General features: G+C 41.6%; 1 protein-coding gene across 1 annotated transcript in view; it reads right to left on the bottom strand.

Moving 5' to 3' along the window:
* rttn (rotatin) overlaps nt 1-15,987 on the bottom strand; it is a 31,029-nt gene that overhangs the window by 8,809 nt on the left and 6,233 nt on the right. Inside the window, exons 14-40 of the mRNA XM_061065113.1 lie at nt 15,213-15,339; nt 14,751-14,876; nt 14,314-14,430; nt 13,632-13,768; nt 12,840-13,011; nt 12,663-12,762; nt 12,051-12,136; nt 11,345-11,462; nt 10,597-10,693; nt 10,437-10,502; nt 10,152-10,343; nt 9,199-9,441; nt 8,528-8,684; nt 7,099-7,265; nt 6,312-6,531; nt 5,328-5,456; nt 5,050-5,160; nt 4,461-4,619; nt 4,089-4,166; nt 3,400-3,598; nt 3,210-3,307; nt 3,009-3,096; nt 2,443-2,644; nt 1,952-2,042; nt 1,446-1,596; nt 1,049-1,186; nt 11-213 (exon numbers count right to left, since the gene is read on the bottom strand). Of these exons, the coding sequence (XP_060921096.1) occupies nt 11-213; nt 1,049-1,186; nt 1,446-1,596; nt 1,952-2,042; nt 2,443-2,644; nt 3,009-3,096; nt 3,210-3,307; nt 3,400-3,598; nt 4,089-4,166; nt 4,461-4,619; nt 5,050-5,160; nt 5,328-5,456; nt 6,312-6,531; nt 7,099-7,265; nt 8,528-8,684; nt 9,199-9,441; nt 10,152-10,343; nt 10,437-10,502; nt 10,597-10,693; nt 11,345-11,462; nt 12,051-12,136; nt 12,663-12,762; nt 12,840-13,011; nt 13,632-13,768; nt 14,314-14,430; nt 14,751-14,876; nt 15,213-15,339 (3,772 nt within the window). The remainder of the gene's footprint in view (nt 1-10; nt 214-1,048; nt 1,187-1,445; nt 1,597-1,951; nt 2,043-2,442; nt 2,645-3,008; nt 3,097-3,209; nt 3,308-3,399; nt 3,599-4,088; nt 4,167-4,460; nt 4,620-5,049; nt 5,161-5,327; nt 5,457-6,311; nt 6,532-7,098; nt 7,266-8,527; nt 8,685-9,198; nt 9,442-10,151; nt 10,344-10,436; nt 10,503-10,596; nt 10,694-11,344; nt 11,463-12,050; nt 12,137-12,662; nt 12,763-12,839; nt 13,012-13,631; nt 13,769-14,313; nt 14,431-14,750; nt 14,877-15,212; nt 15,340-15,987) is intronic.

Genomic DNA, 15,987 nt, shown 5'->3' with positions numbered 1-15,987 from the left:
CTCCACCTACCTGCAGTAACAGTTCACACAGCTGGCTGGCTGAGTGACCACTCACAATGTCAGACAAAGCTGAGGCAGGTTTAGAGTTTGAGGTCGTGACCTCTGCACCCTGACTCTTTGTCTCCTCTATGAAGACTGCACAGAGAAACTGCAGAGCCACTGTGTGAAGAAGAGGATCTGACAGCTTCTCATTCACACACACAGATAATGTTCCTGCACACACACACACACACACACACACACACACACACACACACACACACACACACACACAGGGGGGAAATAAAAAAAAGAGCAAGTTGGTAAGAGAATACTTTTCTTTTTTAAAGAATGACACAGCAATACACTTAATCACAGCGTGACAAAATGGCAAATTTATAGTTGAAATCCCTCGACAGTGCTGTATTTCTCCATGCACTGGCAGAGAAAACACTAATCATTTGAATGTGTATGCAGATATCATCAACATGTACACACAGAAGTAAACACACACACAAAGGCTCAGCATTCATCTTTCACCGGACTCATCAGATTCCTCTGCTGTGCCATTAATCACAGAGGAAGATGAGTGGGAGGAGAGGAGGTGGTTTAAGGACAGGATGCAATTATCAAATCCTAGCATCTGTTCAGGGAAGTTAATACACACAGTAATGATGCAATGATGTGTGTTAATGTGAGATTTCTTTTTTTGTAACACAATTACAGCTGCACAATTATAGCTAAAATGCCAATCCTGATTATCTAGCGAGTTATTGCAATCAGCATAATTATCCTTATCACGATTATCAGTCTTTAGGTTAAGTAAATAACGACTTTTATAGCGTGATGTCATCATGTATCAGATCTCAAAGCTCAGAGGGATGTTGACAATATAAATGTCTCCAAAAGACAATAAACTATAATTATGAATTGTGAGAAATTATCCATAATGGATGATTTTCAACCTGATTTTTTGCAGCCTACAACACAATAATTAATTTAGTCACTCCTCCCCTCCCACACACACACACAGGCACACACACACAGACAGTGCAGAGTATCTGTGTACCTGCAAATGTCCGCCAGCGTCTCCCCAGCGCAGCAGAGACAGATGGGTACGACGCTGAGCTGTCCCTCCTCACCAGAGTAGCCAGGAGCATAAACACGTCTGCCCAGCACACACAGACTGTGTCCCGGGAACCTGCATCTGAAGAGGGAGAGAGTGAGTCACAAATTTTATGACACGAGACAGCCACGACGCCACACTGCAGAACACACCGCAGGGAGGGACGAACAAATGTCAGAATGGGGCTTGCTCTTGTAGCAAGGCTTTTAACAAAATCAAAAGGGAGACACAGATCATGTTTTTTTAATCTTGAATTTAAGGAAACATTTTGGAATATACTCCGAAACTTTATTCTTTTAAACTGATGACTTCCACTTGAATATAACTTAAAAGTTCTGACCTAATCCTGTGGTATCCAGCATGAGCACTGCCACAAGAGTCGCTAACAGCTGTTTCAGGAAGTCCATCTGACCAATCAGCTCCTGGCTCACCATGACACATGACTGCAGCAGTTTGGAGAAGCTGGACAGGAACTGAAGTAATGTGACAAACTAGAGACATGTAGAAAGAAGCAGAGTTCCAGGATTTACAACACGTGCGGAAGGACACGTTGCAAAGATTTACAGAACATCTGAGGTTAGAGAAAAGGTGAAAACGGATGTATCGGGAGAATAAGTTCTTCCTTTGAAAGCGTTAATATTCCAAGCTTGCAAAACAATGCTTTGAGTTTAAGCTTGTTAAGTATTCCACCCACACTGAAATCTGGAGGTGCCCTCAGACAACCTCGCGCTGCACTGAAGCTGGCACTGCGCCGTACCAACCCACGTTTTTTTTGTGGTAAGTCACACTAACAAAAAAAAAGTTGAAAAAAAACTCTTCAGAGCTGTCTTTGAGAATGTTTCTCACCTGGCTCTTGATGTCTTCTCTCTCTCCTGGAAGGATGTTGGGCGTCTTTAGCTCGTTCAGACATTTCTCGATAGGACCGATATCCAACAGACTGAGAGAGAAAGATGATGGAGAATGTGAGTGTTTGTAAGAAGTATGAAGAGGTGATCAGGGTAAGAGTGAGCATTCATTCTCTACAGCACCATAAATATATAGATTTATTCACATCATCTATAATTATGATTTAAAAAATTACCAAAATATATGAAAGTGTTCATTTTATAAGTTGTAGATGCTCTTGATGTCCTCAAAACTTACGTTACTTTACCATTAAATAGCTTTTTATTCACTTCAATGCAAGGAGAAAGGATTCATGCAGTTTAAACTGCGTGTACATTTGCATATTTGGAATAAAGAAGATTAAAGAAAAAAGTCTACCCCACCCATTCCTTGACTTTTCTTCCTGATTAACACATCAGAGGTGGTTGTTGTGTGTGCATGCAGCCTCTCACCTGGCCAGTGCCTGGAGGAGCTGGTTGTGTCGCACAGCAATGAGGGTGGAATCTGGCAGGATGGCCAGCAGGTTAGCCAGCAGGCCACAGTGGGCCGCCATGAGTTCAGGAGTAACCATGACAACGGGCTCCATGGCCAAGGGCTCGCCCAGTCGGGAGTCTTGGGAGGTGACCGCGTCGCTTGTGTCTGTGTCGCTTTGGCCTGTGAGACACAACAAGAGAGAGCAGATAGAGACATCTCCGTTGGTTCACTGTTTGATTCTCTTCTGTGTGTTTCTAAAGATGCTGTGACCACATCATAAAAACATCAGAGAGAAAACAATGGAAAACAAGGCACTGCTTCTTCAATTTGATGTGTAAGACGGAGACATAAATAAACAAATATGGAGAATGGTTCCAGTTTGTTTGCAAGCGACCAAAAAAGCATTCACTGCTTTTGAAATAGATGTCAAGGTATATTTGGTATAAATAATAAACCATGCTCTGTTACTTTAAAAACAAATGTGTGAAAACTCCTAGGCACTTTTTATTTCATTGAATTAAAGACATTTTTGTCCTAGCATTACCTTGGGCCGTCAGTCTGCTGGTCGGGGTTTCTTCTGTGATGCTTAACGGAGACAGACTTTTAGGGGTGTGCGGTCCTGAACCTCGAATCTGTAAACAGCAACAACATGCAGACATGAGGATCCAGATGGGACTTAATGCAGCTATTCATTAACAACGTGCAGGTTTGTGTGCATTTTTTCAAGGTATGAAGCATTGCTGACCACAGTGCTCGAGGTGGAGAGGGAGCTGGAAGGTCTGCTGGAGTTTGCAGTGGGTGCTGGTGGGTCACATTTCCAAAACCATAGAGAATTCTCAGAATCTAGACAAACAATCATTTGTTAATTTACACTTGAATCCTCTATCCATTAAAAAAAGGCCACATGATCTAATCATCATAAAACCAACACTTACCCAGTGAACTGCCCCCCTGAAGGCCTGGTCCTCCAGTGGCGCCGGCACGAGGTTGCAGATGGAAGGTGTACCTGCCTCTGTAACAACTGGAGGCACAGACAGCCACATGCTGGAAGTACTGACAGTGGTAGAGCAGAGCCTGAAGCGCTGGAAGACCCACTAAAGACACACCGGACTCCTCATCGTGAACGCATGGGTGCTGGGAGACAGGAGAGTATGAGAAGGATATAAAGGGATGAGTGCACATGAAAATGTTACTGATAAATGTATCAGAAATATCTTATCTAAAACATTTTCACACAACCTCAGTTGGCCTTTCTGTCTTTGTCAAGCTTTTGTCAAATAAAACTAGATCAGATTATCTTAAACAAAAAGCATTGTTTAAAGGTAATAATGAGTAATATTGGTCTCTTTTCTGCTTCTGGCAAATAGCAAATAAGGATGATGTTTTTTTGATGATGAGGGTTTAAACCTCATTATGTTACTGGGAGAGGGGGGGGGGGGGGAGAGAGAGTTTCAAAACTAGCAAACCCTGTCTGAACTATGCAGGACTCAAGTAAAGACTTGGTTCGGTAGGAAGAGAAAGAGGAGAGACACAAAGAGAAACTGAAGGAGAGGGAGAGATAAAAAAAAAAGAAAACACTTCATGGTCTATAAAGGCTTTTTAACTGGCTGGCAGAGCTGCTGACCTGCCAGTGGGAGTCCTTCGCCTCCTCTGCGTTGGCAGGCATGGGCATCACCAGCAAATTCTGCAGGATAAATGCAGCCTGGACACACAAACACACACAAAAAAAAAAAGTTGCGCACACACTAGGTCAAGTAAGACTGCATCAGCAACAGTGCCATCTGCCTGTATTTGACTGGTAATACACAGAAGTCCAGCCACACTCACTGACCACAAGAAAACACAGTACTGTTCAGTCCTTAAAACAAGGCAATTATTGCTTTATCGTGTATCAATCATTTCTATAACTATAAAAAATAAACAGCTCTATATTTAAGCTCAGAACATCTCAGAAAGGTGTTTTTTTTTTTTTCACGAGTGGCACTAAGAATGATACCTCTCTGCGGACCATGCTGCTCTCCTGCTGATCCATGAGGATGTTGAGCAGCGTGCCCCACAGACCGCCGCTGATGTTCTGACAGCTGGCACACAGAGCCTGGCACCCGCTGGGCACCGAGGACAGAGCTGCACCCAGACCCAAACTGGCACACCTCACCTGAACGTGACGGGGGGGGGGGGAACGAGAATTCAGGTGGGTGTTTAGAGAAAAGAGAGAGAGAGTTAAATGTACATCTTAAGACTAGAAATAAGTAGCCTTCAAATTTGTACGTGGTGGTTATTCATAAGACTGGCATTTAAACCAGAAATGGCAGAGTCAAGGGAGCCTCTTTAGAGTGACTTGTGTTGGAAATTATTTTCGGAGACAGACAGATGGTTTTGGTATGCCATGCCGTCATTTGCTTCTTTTTCTATGTGAGTTCTGGCACAAAGCTTATGGGTTTCATTGCGTCTCAAATGTCAGGCCTCTTGAAACTCAATTTGATGACAGAGAAAGTTATTGAAGTAGAGACGAGCAGTGAGCAGCTAAATATTGAAGACTGTAGTGTCATAAATGTTGTTTCCGTAAGTGTAGTGACTGTCCGTACCTCCTGATCTCGGTCGACCCAGAGTGGAATGAGCCAGGCCAAACCAAGCTGAGAGGCGCTACCCTCCTCGGCAGCTGCCTCATTCCCCAAAGACCAATGAACTATGAAGTCCTGATGAGGACAAAATAGAAAGAAAAACATGCTCAAGGTTGGTTACATTTTAAAATGTTTTCATGGAGTCTGGTGAAGAAGGGTGAACAACTCCAGTACATAAATCTGATCACTGATTCCTTTGTAAGCAGCAGTATCTTCACTTACAGGACATTGTTGACACTTGCCTTGTCTGTGGTCTCTGCCATCATCTCATGGGAGAGGTGAAGTAAGCAGACGACAGCGTTCTTGGTCACACCTTTCCCCATGAAAGAGAGGGAGTTGCCTCCCCACTCTACATAGAAAGAGGAGATCACCTGCACAAAAGGTCACAAAACATATTTGTTAAGTGGTTTTATCACAAGATGCTCCTGCTTTCTGGATCGTTGTCATTTGAACATCCAAGACGGCTTCGGTTTCGTGTTTGCTGTATGCGACTCACTGCATCCTAATAAATACAGCAGAGACTAATTATTTAGCTTTGATTCTCGCCATCAGGATGTGGGAGTGCACTGAAGAGCTGCTGAAGAGAGAGAGAGAGGGGCCTAAGGCTGGCTGAGCTTTAGGGCCCTACAGTGCTGAAAGTATCAGGTGAGAGGTCGGTCAGAGGGTGGAGGGCATGGGGGTCAGGTATCGGATTGTAAGATCGAAGTAGCCACCAGAGGGCTCCGACTGAAAAGGAAATTAACCCTCACTCTTTATCTCAAGTTAATCAGAGCAGCCTGTTGAAACAAACCAAACCAACATGAAAAGGTATTGTGTAAAGAGAAGAGTCGATTCCACAGGGGTCTTCATTCTCAATCAAAAATGAAAGTTTGGACACCTCTGTGCTGAAGACTGCTGTGCAAGCTGGTCTTCACTGTGTTAGGTTATTGTTTCACGGACTGTTGAACAACCGAACAGATGGAATAGGCAAGCTTGATTAATCTCATCAGCATCTTCTCAGTGTGGCATATCTAATCAATGAGATTTTTTACCTTTTGCAATTCATGTCCCGTAACCATATTCTGCTTCATTTTTAATTAATTCCTCAGAAAGCACTCTGCTTTGCCTTTTATTCATTTCTGTTTGCAGTCTTGGCTCTTATGAGTCGGTATGCTGCGTGCATATGCCTGTGCAACACATGAACATATGCACACGTACTCAGCAGACACAGAACACTGCTCACACACCTCTAGAAGACCACTGAGATACTTGGAGCAGAGGGACATGGGCTCCAGGTCAGCGCAGTGGGAGCTCCAGCCAGGCTGGGCAGTCAGGCTGACCATGCCCTGCAGTGTCCTCTCCAGGCTGGGAAGGCCGTAGAAACGTGGGGCGTCGGACACCCGCAGGCTCTGAAGCAAACGGACTGCCAGCTGGCTCTTGAAGGGGCCTGCTAGCGCCAGACAGAGCCTGGACAGAAAGGAAAGGACAGAGTGAGAGAGAGTGAGAAATACAGACAGGATGGTTGACGCAGACAACAGACAAAAATAATAACTCTAATGCAAATTCTTCATCATGAGTAGGTAATGTTTGTATGATGCTGTCAATTTTGATGTCTGAATGACTAAGCAAGCAGGATTTTCATCACAAATTAAGTGAAAAATAATAAAACATTCCCGACAGTGGAAAAACATTTCAGTAACTTTGTTTCTTTCTGATGATGTTAATTAATTTTATAACCGCACAGGAAGGCTGAATAGCATTCAAATGGAGTTCATTCACCTTCTCCGAGCTCTTACAGAGTAAAGATAACTGTGCTCTCATTCATTTCTAATTTAGAATTCATTAGAATTGTAGAGATTCCGAGGCATAATGCCAACAGAAAAGTTATGCCTCTGTGCCCCTGAACTACAGCAGCATTTAGAGCAGAATTTAGAGTTATTTAAAGTAGAAAGGATGCTACTGACTCTTCCTTTAAGAACTGAATACATTTTAAATGAGTACCTTAGCATTAGGGCTAAGATCTGTCATGCCTACCTGTCAGTGGTGTGTGTCAGTCGAAGGAGTAAGATGTTGAAGAAGCTGGTCAGCTCTCTCTGAAGTCTCTGGCTGACATGGTTCTTCAGTTCCTCCAGCTCCCCTGAGTTTTGAGTGGAGGTCTGTGTCTCCACACCGAGCAGCAAATTTAGAAGGGATGCAGCCTCCTAGATGAGCGTTAGATGAATGGACACCAACATTTTCATTACATTTCTAGGATGTCTATTATTTATAATTCTGACATTTTAGTCTAGTTTTTTTAAAAACCGATCTTAGTATTTTTGATGTCTTGTATTTGTTAGTTTTTTTGTGTGGTGTTGTGACTGTGAATGCAGTTGCTGCTGTGACGGTGTAGTTTCCTGCAAAGGATTAATAAAGTACCCATCTATATATCTATTTGATTATTTTTGAATATGTGGAATTGTTTGAAACTTTGATTTACTAATTTTGGCTAGCAAAAAATACATTTGTGAAGGAAAAAGAAAACTACAAGCTGAAATGAGAGAAATGAGTAATAAGTAATGAACAGTGCTTTGTTATCCGCATGCATATTTAGGCACATCCCTTTGTCTTGATGGAACTAATAACTTAAGTGGATTATGAAGTATTGATTATAAAAAACATTCTATCTGCTGACCCATGAAAGGAAAAGGTTACCAGCAATGTTTCAATAAGCATCACGCGCATACTACCAGCTATATTTCCATGCAAACCCCAGCTCTAGGAGTGCAAAACATGCAGAATTTCTTTCTTTAGCAGTGCATACGAAGAAGATAGTTGATGGGAGTGAAGAGAACGACAGATGTTCCTGAAACAGCTCAGTAATTACAGAAAAGTCAAAGCAGAGCTGTTCACCCCTACCAGGCATTCAATCTGAGTCTGCTTCAGCTGCCAGGGGAGGGCTTATTGTTTACACACACATTAATGAGGAAGCCAAGGTGAGACTGATTAAATCCTAAAAGTAGCTCTCTCTGCTAAAACAGTGCAGTTTTCCTTCTCCTCAGGCAAAACGTATGACTCCAACTTTGTGTTGAGAGCTCAGGAAATGATCTGTGCTGCAGGTCTGAGGTGCCACACTGTGAAACGGTTTTCCCTGTCGTTATGAGACAGTACGGCTTTTCTGATGGCATGTGACTTGTGAGAGGAGGAGAGGAGAGAGCCTAACCAGATTACTAGCTAGCAGAGATGCAAACACACATACTTCACATGTACATACAAAGACAGCAAAGGCAAACTACTAAAGTGCATTAAAACACATTAAGAAAAAAATATACGGATGAGATGGCTGCTATTTTGCTAATTTTTCTTTTGACTGCATGATCCATGGATTTTACGACCATGGATCTGTAACACAACCAAGCAGGCTACAGGATGATAGAAGTGAGGTTTAGCTTGCGTTGCTTGTCCAGAAAGTGTGAATTATTTGTACCTGGTTGAGGAGCAGCTCCAGTATCCAGCGCAGGTCCTTGTCCTCGGAGTCAGATGTGGACTCGGTGTGCACCTGTTTGAAGTAGGCATTCAAAAATGCAACAATGCCCACCAGCAACCTCTCATCCTCGACACAGGCAGGACGCACCTTGAGAAACCTTCAGGAAAGGAAGAGAGAGAGACCGTGTCAACAAGAGGAAGAGAGCCCTGTGAAAGGAAAACCCTGGTGATCATTTAATACATTTTCTTGGTACAATTACTCAAATATGACCATTACGCTTAATTTCTATTGACAAACTTTTTCAGCATTGTTCAATTCTTTCACAGGTAAAACTTTTGGATGAAAAAACTTCTGGTTTGAAGAGAAATTATGAATCAATCACAGACGTTAGTGAAGCTTTAATGCGCATATCAGGCACTTTAAAAGGTAAAAAAGTCTAGAAAATAAAGAAAACCTGGAAGGCCTAATTGCAATAAAAGAAAAAAGGCTGGCAATTCAAGAAATTCATGAGAAATTCTTCAAAGTGAGACAAACACATAAAGCCCTTCTTCCCTTTATGAGCGATGGAAAACATTTAGTTGACAGCAGTAAGAACAAACTGGAGGGGATCTTGCTTCTAAGCATTGAACCTCAAATAAATACATGGTACATTGACATCGTATGGGTAGTACCTGGTCACTGCTGCCTGCCAACTGAGGGACTGGAGAGTGTCTCTGCAGCTGTGTGTGGCAACTTGAGGGAGGGCCAGTCTGTCAAAAAGCAAATAGAGGCTGAGCCTGGAGAGGGCAGAAGTCACCGAACTGTGTCCCGCTGCCATGACGATGGCCTGGATGCAGTCCTGCAGTGCAGCAGGAAGGTGAACCGCCTGCAGGGAGAGAACCTGGGCTTCTGACAGCCTTAAGTCAAGATGAAATCTGTGGGGGAACAAAATGTAAACGCTTGATAATATATGTGTATTTCTTAATTGGCATCATGAAAAGAATACTAATGCCTGTATTAATAAACACATTTGATCAGCAATCCAAAAGGGATGAGACATTTCTAAGTCACCCACAGAAAGATGTTTTCTGAGCATTACATTTAACTGTATCAAGCAGAAGCAGGCATCATCGCAGCTACAACAAGAAGCAATGTTCAAGGAAATAGTCAAATGATGTCAAAACAATATGGATTCAAACAACATTGCCTTGAACTTTAAATACGTCTTTTTGTCTTAATTAAAGAACTGTATGAAATTGACTTCCAGATGGATTGATCCATCTATGACACATTCTAAACCTTTTTGCTGTAATCAAGCTGGTAAAATCTGTGTGAGAGACATCCTCATCTGTTTGAATTAGGTCACATTAGAAGTAAATGAAGACAGATGAAACACAAGATGTAATTATTTAGTGCATTTCTCCATTAAAGAGAACATTGTAAAAGAGTGATGTGTAGCAGGATTGTTCTACTTCAAAATCCTGCAAAGGAATTATGATTCTGATCAGTCTCTCCACCATCCAACTGTTTCCTCAAACTGAAACCAAAAATGAATAGCAAAGTGCTAATGAGGACATGGACATTGAACAGACAGATTCAGGATAGTTTGAAACTATTCTTAAACTATGTTCAAAAAGGTTCTCACTCATCAACATTGGTTGAATGGCCTTGAAGCTCTTCAAGCAGGTTGTCCATCCCAGCATGCCATGCGGTATTCCAGGCCACTTGTAGGGCTTGGCGGGCAGGTGCCAGGGTCAGCAGGTCGGAGGAAGAGGGCAGGACGCAGCAGTAAGGGCTGACAGCGTGATGAGTCGCTGCCTGGAACGGGATGTTGAACCTGGAAATTTTGGAGCATTGTAAACTGCTGTTGAGAACTTGATGACCTAAATATGAGTGACAGCTGTTTTCATATTTTAACCAATCAGCTCACCTTCGTGTTACAGACAGGGGAAGGGAAAACGGAGCGAGGGACACATCTGTGTTGGAATTGTCCGACCTGATATGACATCAAAAACAGGAAGCTGTTTTTTTAAACAGGCACATTTATTTTAGAATGATGGGAAGCTCTGAGAGAGAAACAATAAACTCACCATACTTCAATGCTTGCAATTTCATCAAATAGCAGCAAGCTCATTAGGGCAGAAATCTCACTCCCATTGCCTTTGTTCTCCTTTAATATCAGGGATGCTATAATGAAGACAACACATACGCAACTTAATAATAACCGCACCCTAAACTTTGTCTCTCCATCTCATGAAATCATTGAAGTACTTTTAGAGACTCAGGACTCATTTCACCATTACAGTGTTTTGAAGCGTACAATGATATAGCCAGCCCGGCTTTGTTTACATTAGGACAATATGGTGACTCTGAAATGAAGCGTTCATGCTTTGGACTGAGTTGTAATAAAACATTTGGCACATATTTTGCATGAAACCTATCTTTAACGCTCAAAAAATAATATGTCTGCCTAAATCTGTGGGGAAAAGTCAAAATATATGCGGGCAGTCACATTCAAGTTAATTAAATACAAATGTATTTAAAATATTTGATTAATAATTAAGCTACAAATTATATAACAATGTGAGTTACGTCATACATTGCCAGCCTCAGCACTGAAGACAAAGCTCGAATAAAGCTATGTGTGTTTTGTTGAGCTCCATAGCAACAAGTTGCATCATGCTATAATACCACCTATTACAGAGTGACATAAAAACTGTGCATCAAAGAATGACTTGTCAACTCCTTTTTTTTTTTTTTTTATTCAAAGAATGTGCCCCCAGGCTGCACCACACACCGTGTATAGCTGTTACTTAATGAGTTGTCTTGTGAACGTACCCCTGAGCACTGTGAGGAGCAGGAGGTTGCGTTGTGCCAGGCTGTGCCTCAGAGCTGGATCTGCATACACCAGCTTCCTCAGGATGCAAACACAAGGCTCCAGCAGGCAATCTGAGCTCTGGGGAAAAAACAGCAACATTCGCACTCAGTGTCTAATTGCAGGGAAAACACAAACACACACACACACACACACATATTCTCTTTCTGTCTCACACATATAAATGCACTCGTTACTGTCTCTTCACATAACATTAACTCAAATTCAGTGATTACGCAGGTTGCAGGCAATCGAAATAAGGGACAGATATGACTCGCAGACATCTTCTTTACACACTTGTTAATTGAGAAAAGTCATCCTGTTTGTGTGTCCCTCCACCTCCATGTAGTCAGTAATGCTGGACGTTTAGCCCTGTAAGCAGCGCCTGATTTAAGGCCTGGGAGTGATCAGTAGACTGCAAGAACTAGAGGGCTAAAATCACTGCTGACCAGAGCCTGTCTGACACTATTAATACAGGCCACTTCATCCTTCTATCATGCACGCTTCAGTGGGTTTCCTCCCCATCCGCTGGCAACACATGTACTCACAAGAGTAGGAAATGTACAAAACTGGGAGCACATGTTACTGCATTTGTTTTATTAGGCTTCAACAGCAATTCACTCAGCACACATCTATTCCTCACTTTGCCAAAGCAGGTTTTGTGTTTACCGTGTTGCCGTTGACACTCTCCATAATGAAAGAAATGACTTTGTCGGTAATTCCAAGATTCTTCAGCACTGGATGCATTGTTGTGTCTGCAGGGAAGGTAGCAGAACAATTCAATAAGCTGACAACAAACATTTGCATATTCATCTACTGTTTGCTTTTTGTGGTTGCCTAAAACATATGGTGGTGGGAAGGCAAAAAAAAAAAAACACATCTGCACTCCTTGCAAAATCTACATCTCACAAGGGCAGATTTCTAAAGGTATGTTGTGGAGGAGAGTTTCATTTGGGTCTTTGAACCCTCTGTTCATGTGGCAGATAATTTAGGCAAATACTTCATTATGAAGCATCAAGCCTAATAAACTTCTCAAATCAACTTTTAGAGGAATTTCAACTATAAGCAGCTGGTTGTGCTTGAAATCCTCTGTACAGATTTGTAAGAACTTGGAGTTTAACTTGGTAAAATAGAAAAGATGTTTTTGTGGGACCATAAATACACAGGTTAGAAGAGGCCAAAAGCAAAAACATTCAATGTGTTTCTCATTCAAATCTGAGTTTGAGGAAACTCAAGTATATTCTATATACAATATATAAACATTTTTTACAGACATCTCACCTTGAAGCACTACAGAAAGCTGCTCTGCTGCCGATCTTTTCAGGGAGATGTCAACCGAGTCTGAAGTCAAGATACAAAACAGCTTCTCCACTGACTCCACCTGACCGCCATCAAACACAACAAGTCAGCAGGAGTGTATCTTAACGTGTTATTCCTTCTGTGTATGTAGATTTATACCTTGAGGACAGACTTGTTGATGGTATCCAGCCTGATGTCTGCAGGGGTTTTGAGGCAGAAGAGATTTGGAAGGGAGGAGATCACTTGTTGATCCAGGTCTGGTCTGGCTGTGTTAGCATCATCACTGCTGGTTAGGTGGGGCAGGATCTGTTGCACTGCTTCTATTCTCACACTGTTATTAACAAGCAGAATTCATGCAAATGTGGATATTGATATTTACTTAAAAAAATCACGCTTTAAAAGATAGAATAAAAGCAATGTAAAAAAGCTGACAAAGCAAACCTTCTATCTGCATTAGAGCACACATGGAGGGCTAATTATGTTATCACTTCGAGATTTCTGTTTTTTACACAACATCTAAATGTTGATTGGTTGTCAAAAAGTGTCTGGCCGGGCAGACAAATCTATTAGCTGGTGCCAAAATGTACCAGGGCTTGTCTCCTGGCCAGTGTCTGGTGTTAATTTCCATCTCTATCAATATTCATAGACTGGGACTAAAGAGCTGTTTCACACAGGCCACACTGAGGATTTCGATGACTTGATGAGCACATCAGCTGACAGCTACAGACAGAAGTAATATGTCCATCACATTTCAGTTTGTAATGCAAAATATTAAGACTCTCTGGAGTTTTTCTGCTTCAGATAAAAAAAAACTGAGACTTTATTTCAAGTATCTCCACACAAGCTGCGGAACATTTTGTCTTCATATACGTTCATATCGGACAGGGACACGACACCCGGATATTCACAGAGACAAAAACAGACAAAGTAAGTCCCAGAGCCCATACTCACGTGGGTTGTTTGGTGAAAAGGAGTCGCAGCGCGGCTTTAAGCTTGGCTGTGCTTGGAAAACTTTCTCTTGCCACGTCCGACATGTCACTTATCAGCAGGACACAGTTTCCAAGTGACTCCTGAGTGCTAGTGTAACCCTGCCACACACACACAGAAACACACAATCCTCAGACCGCCTTGGCAGACAATAGAGTGAACAATGGGGAATTCCATCTAAGCAGCACAACAGTAAATAAAATATGCACTGCTTTGATTACGGCTGGTTTCATTTCATCTCTTGTTGACATGGCGGGCCCATCACTGAATGGCCTTCTTGAATTAAATCACACTTGACAGCCTAGTCAAAATCTCATGTATATTCATGAAGAATTTCCAGGCTTTCTGTTGCCTGAAAGTGAACAATTAATAAAAGCTTGTTTTCTCTCCCCCAAAAAGGAAACAATATAACACAGAATATGTAAATGAGAGAATAACTACATTTTTCTCACTGGCAGCTCGATATGCTGTCTTTTGTGGTCCAAGAGTGCTAAAATTGCACTTTTGATCATAGTTGTTTTGATTGTGGAGAACAAACACCGCTTCCCTCGGCTCCACAAATATAATGTAATAAGTTCCGAACATGATGCCGCTTTATGAGCTCTGCAGTGCAAATGCAACACAGCCTCTACAGAGAGAACCCTACCTGTATAATTGGCATGACCGGGTAAAGGGCCTCATTGAATCTTTCCCAGGTTGATGCTGTCATCATCAATCGTCCCTTGAGTAGGAATAGAAGAATATCCTTGGCAGCACCATTCACCTATAGATCACAGGTAAAGTGCTGAATTCACACAAGCACTGCTGATAAAACATTTAGAAGCAGGTAGTATAAGTGAAAGTGAATACATGTTTAAATTACATGACAGCTGTGTACCTTTGCAGTTTAGCATATCTAAAGTAGCATACAGAAACACAAAGAAATCACACAATACAGAAATCAATGTACTTTTATTATCATTAGTAGTTGTGTTTATCATATAAATTCCTTTCAACCCTGACCTAAATTCACATCTTGCTCAAAAAGATCTAAAAGTCAAATGAGTTCTAATATAAATAAAGAACACATATACATTTGCCCACCTTCTCCGCAGAATCCTGGAGGCCAAAAGCGCTTATTTCATAGAGCACCCTGTGGTGAAGCAGGAAGTTTATTCCACCGCAGGCTCTCGGTTCCTGTCGTGACACATTCTGGATGCCAATGCAGTCCTAGAGGTGTATATAATCACACCAGCACACATCATAAATTATCACTGTCCTCCCACTTGCACTTGCATACAAGGGTTCCAATTCACTTTAAATGTAGCCATGTGCTCTATATGGTGGTTAGAAAATGAAAAAGGAAGTCTGATTCCAAATGTCAGGATGTTTTTTATAGCACACTGTCAAAGATCTGCAATCAATCCATCTTTACCCTACTTTTTTTAATAAATTGGTGACCCAGGAAACAGACCATACTATGGCTTTAGTAGCCATGATTTTAGCCATGAACCCACACACTGTCAATTAAACACTGACTGTCTTAAAAAGATGGCATGTTCTGACCTTGACCAGGTTTAAAGAGCATTCGTATGTTTCCATCTTGACAGGCAGCAAGGGATGTGACAGCAGCTTGAGGAGCAGTTTCTGGCTCTCCGTTTGGAGAAGGGGGCTGGGCTGATCAAACTTCCACCTGGTGATGGGCAGCATAAGGAATAAAACGTAGAAAAAAATATTAAAAATAATTATAAATATATTTGTATTTGAAGGGTTAGTAGGTCATGAATTAAAAATATTTATTGTTAATAGATGGCATTCTCAGTGACTTTCAGTCAGGCGTCAGAAGAAAAAATACAGTACAGCTACTGTTACAGTGGAGGTCTAAAATGATATGAATGCCTGATGATAAAGAACACTGTGTGTCACTTAGATTTATTGAAGTCTTTTGACACTGTTAATCGCATGTATGTTTCTACTAATGTTAGCAAACTTGGCTCTTTAAAAATCGTTAAATGGTTTGAAAATGACTGGCGGAAGAAAGTCATGTGTTCGAGTTGATGCTCTATTTTGGTGTCCCACAAGGCTCCCTACTGGGTCCTATTGTATCTATTATTTATGTAAATATTTTATGTGGTTGTGTACACTCCTTCTACCAATGCAATTAACAACCTATAAGCGTGTAACGTTGTCCAGAGAAATCTTTGAAAATTACAACCCAAACTTAATACTACAATAATGTACATCTTGAGGTCAAAGAGAACAGTTAAAGATGGTTATCAGATTTTTTACCCTGAACAATGAGGTGGCTGAAATGCAGCAGAAAAAAAAAAACAAGATTTCA

This window comes from Labrus mixtus, chromosome 19 (genome assembly GCF_963584025.1).
Source record: "Labrus mixtus chromosome 19, fLabMix1.1, whole genome shotgun sequence".
Classification (NCBI taxonomy): domain Eukaryota; kingdom Metazoa; phylum Chordata; class Actinopteri; order Labriformes; family Labridae; genus Labrus; species Labrus mixtus.
The sequence above is the reverse complement of the archived record's forward strand: the minus strand, read 5'-3'. Positions and strand labels throughout refer to the sequence as shown.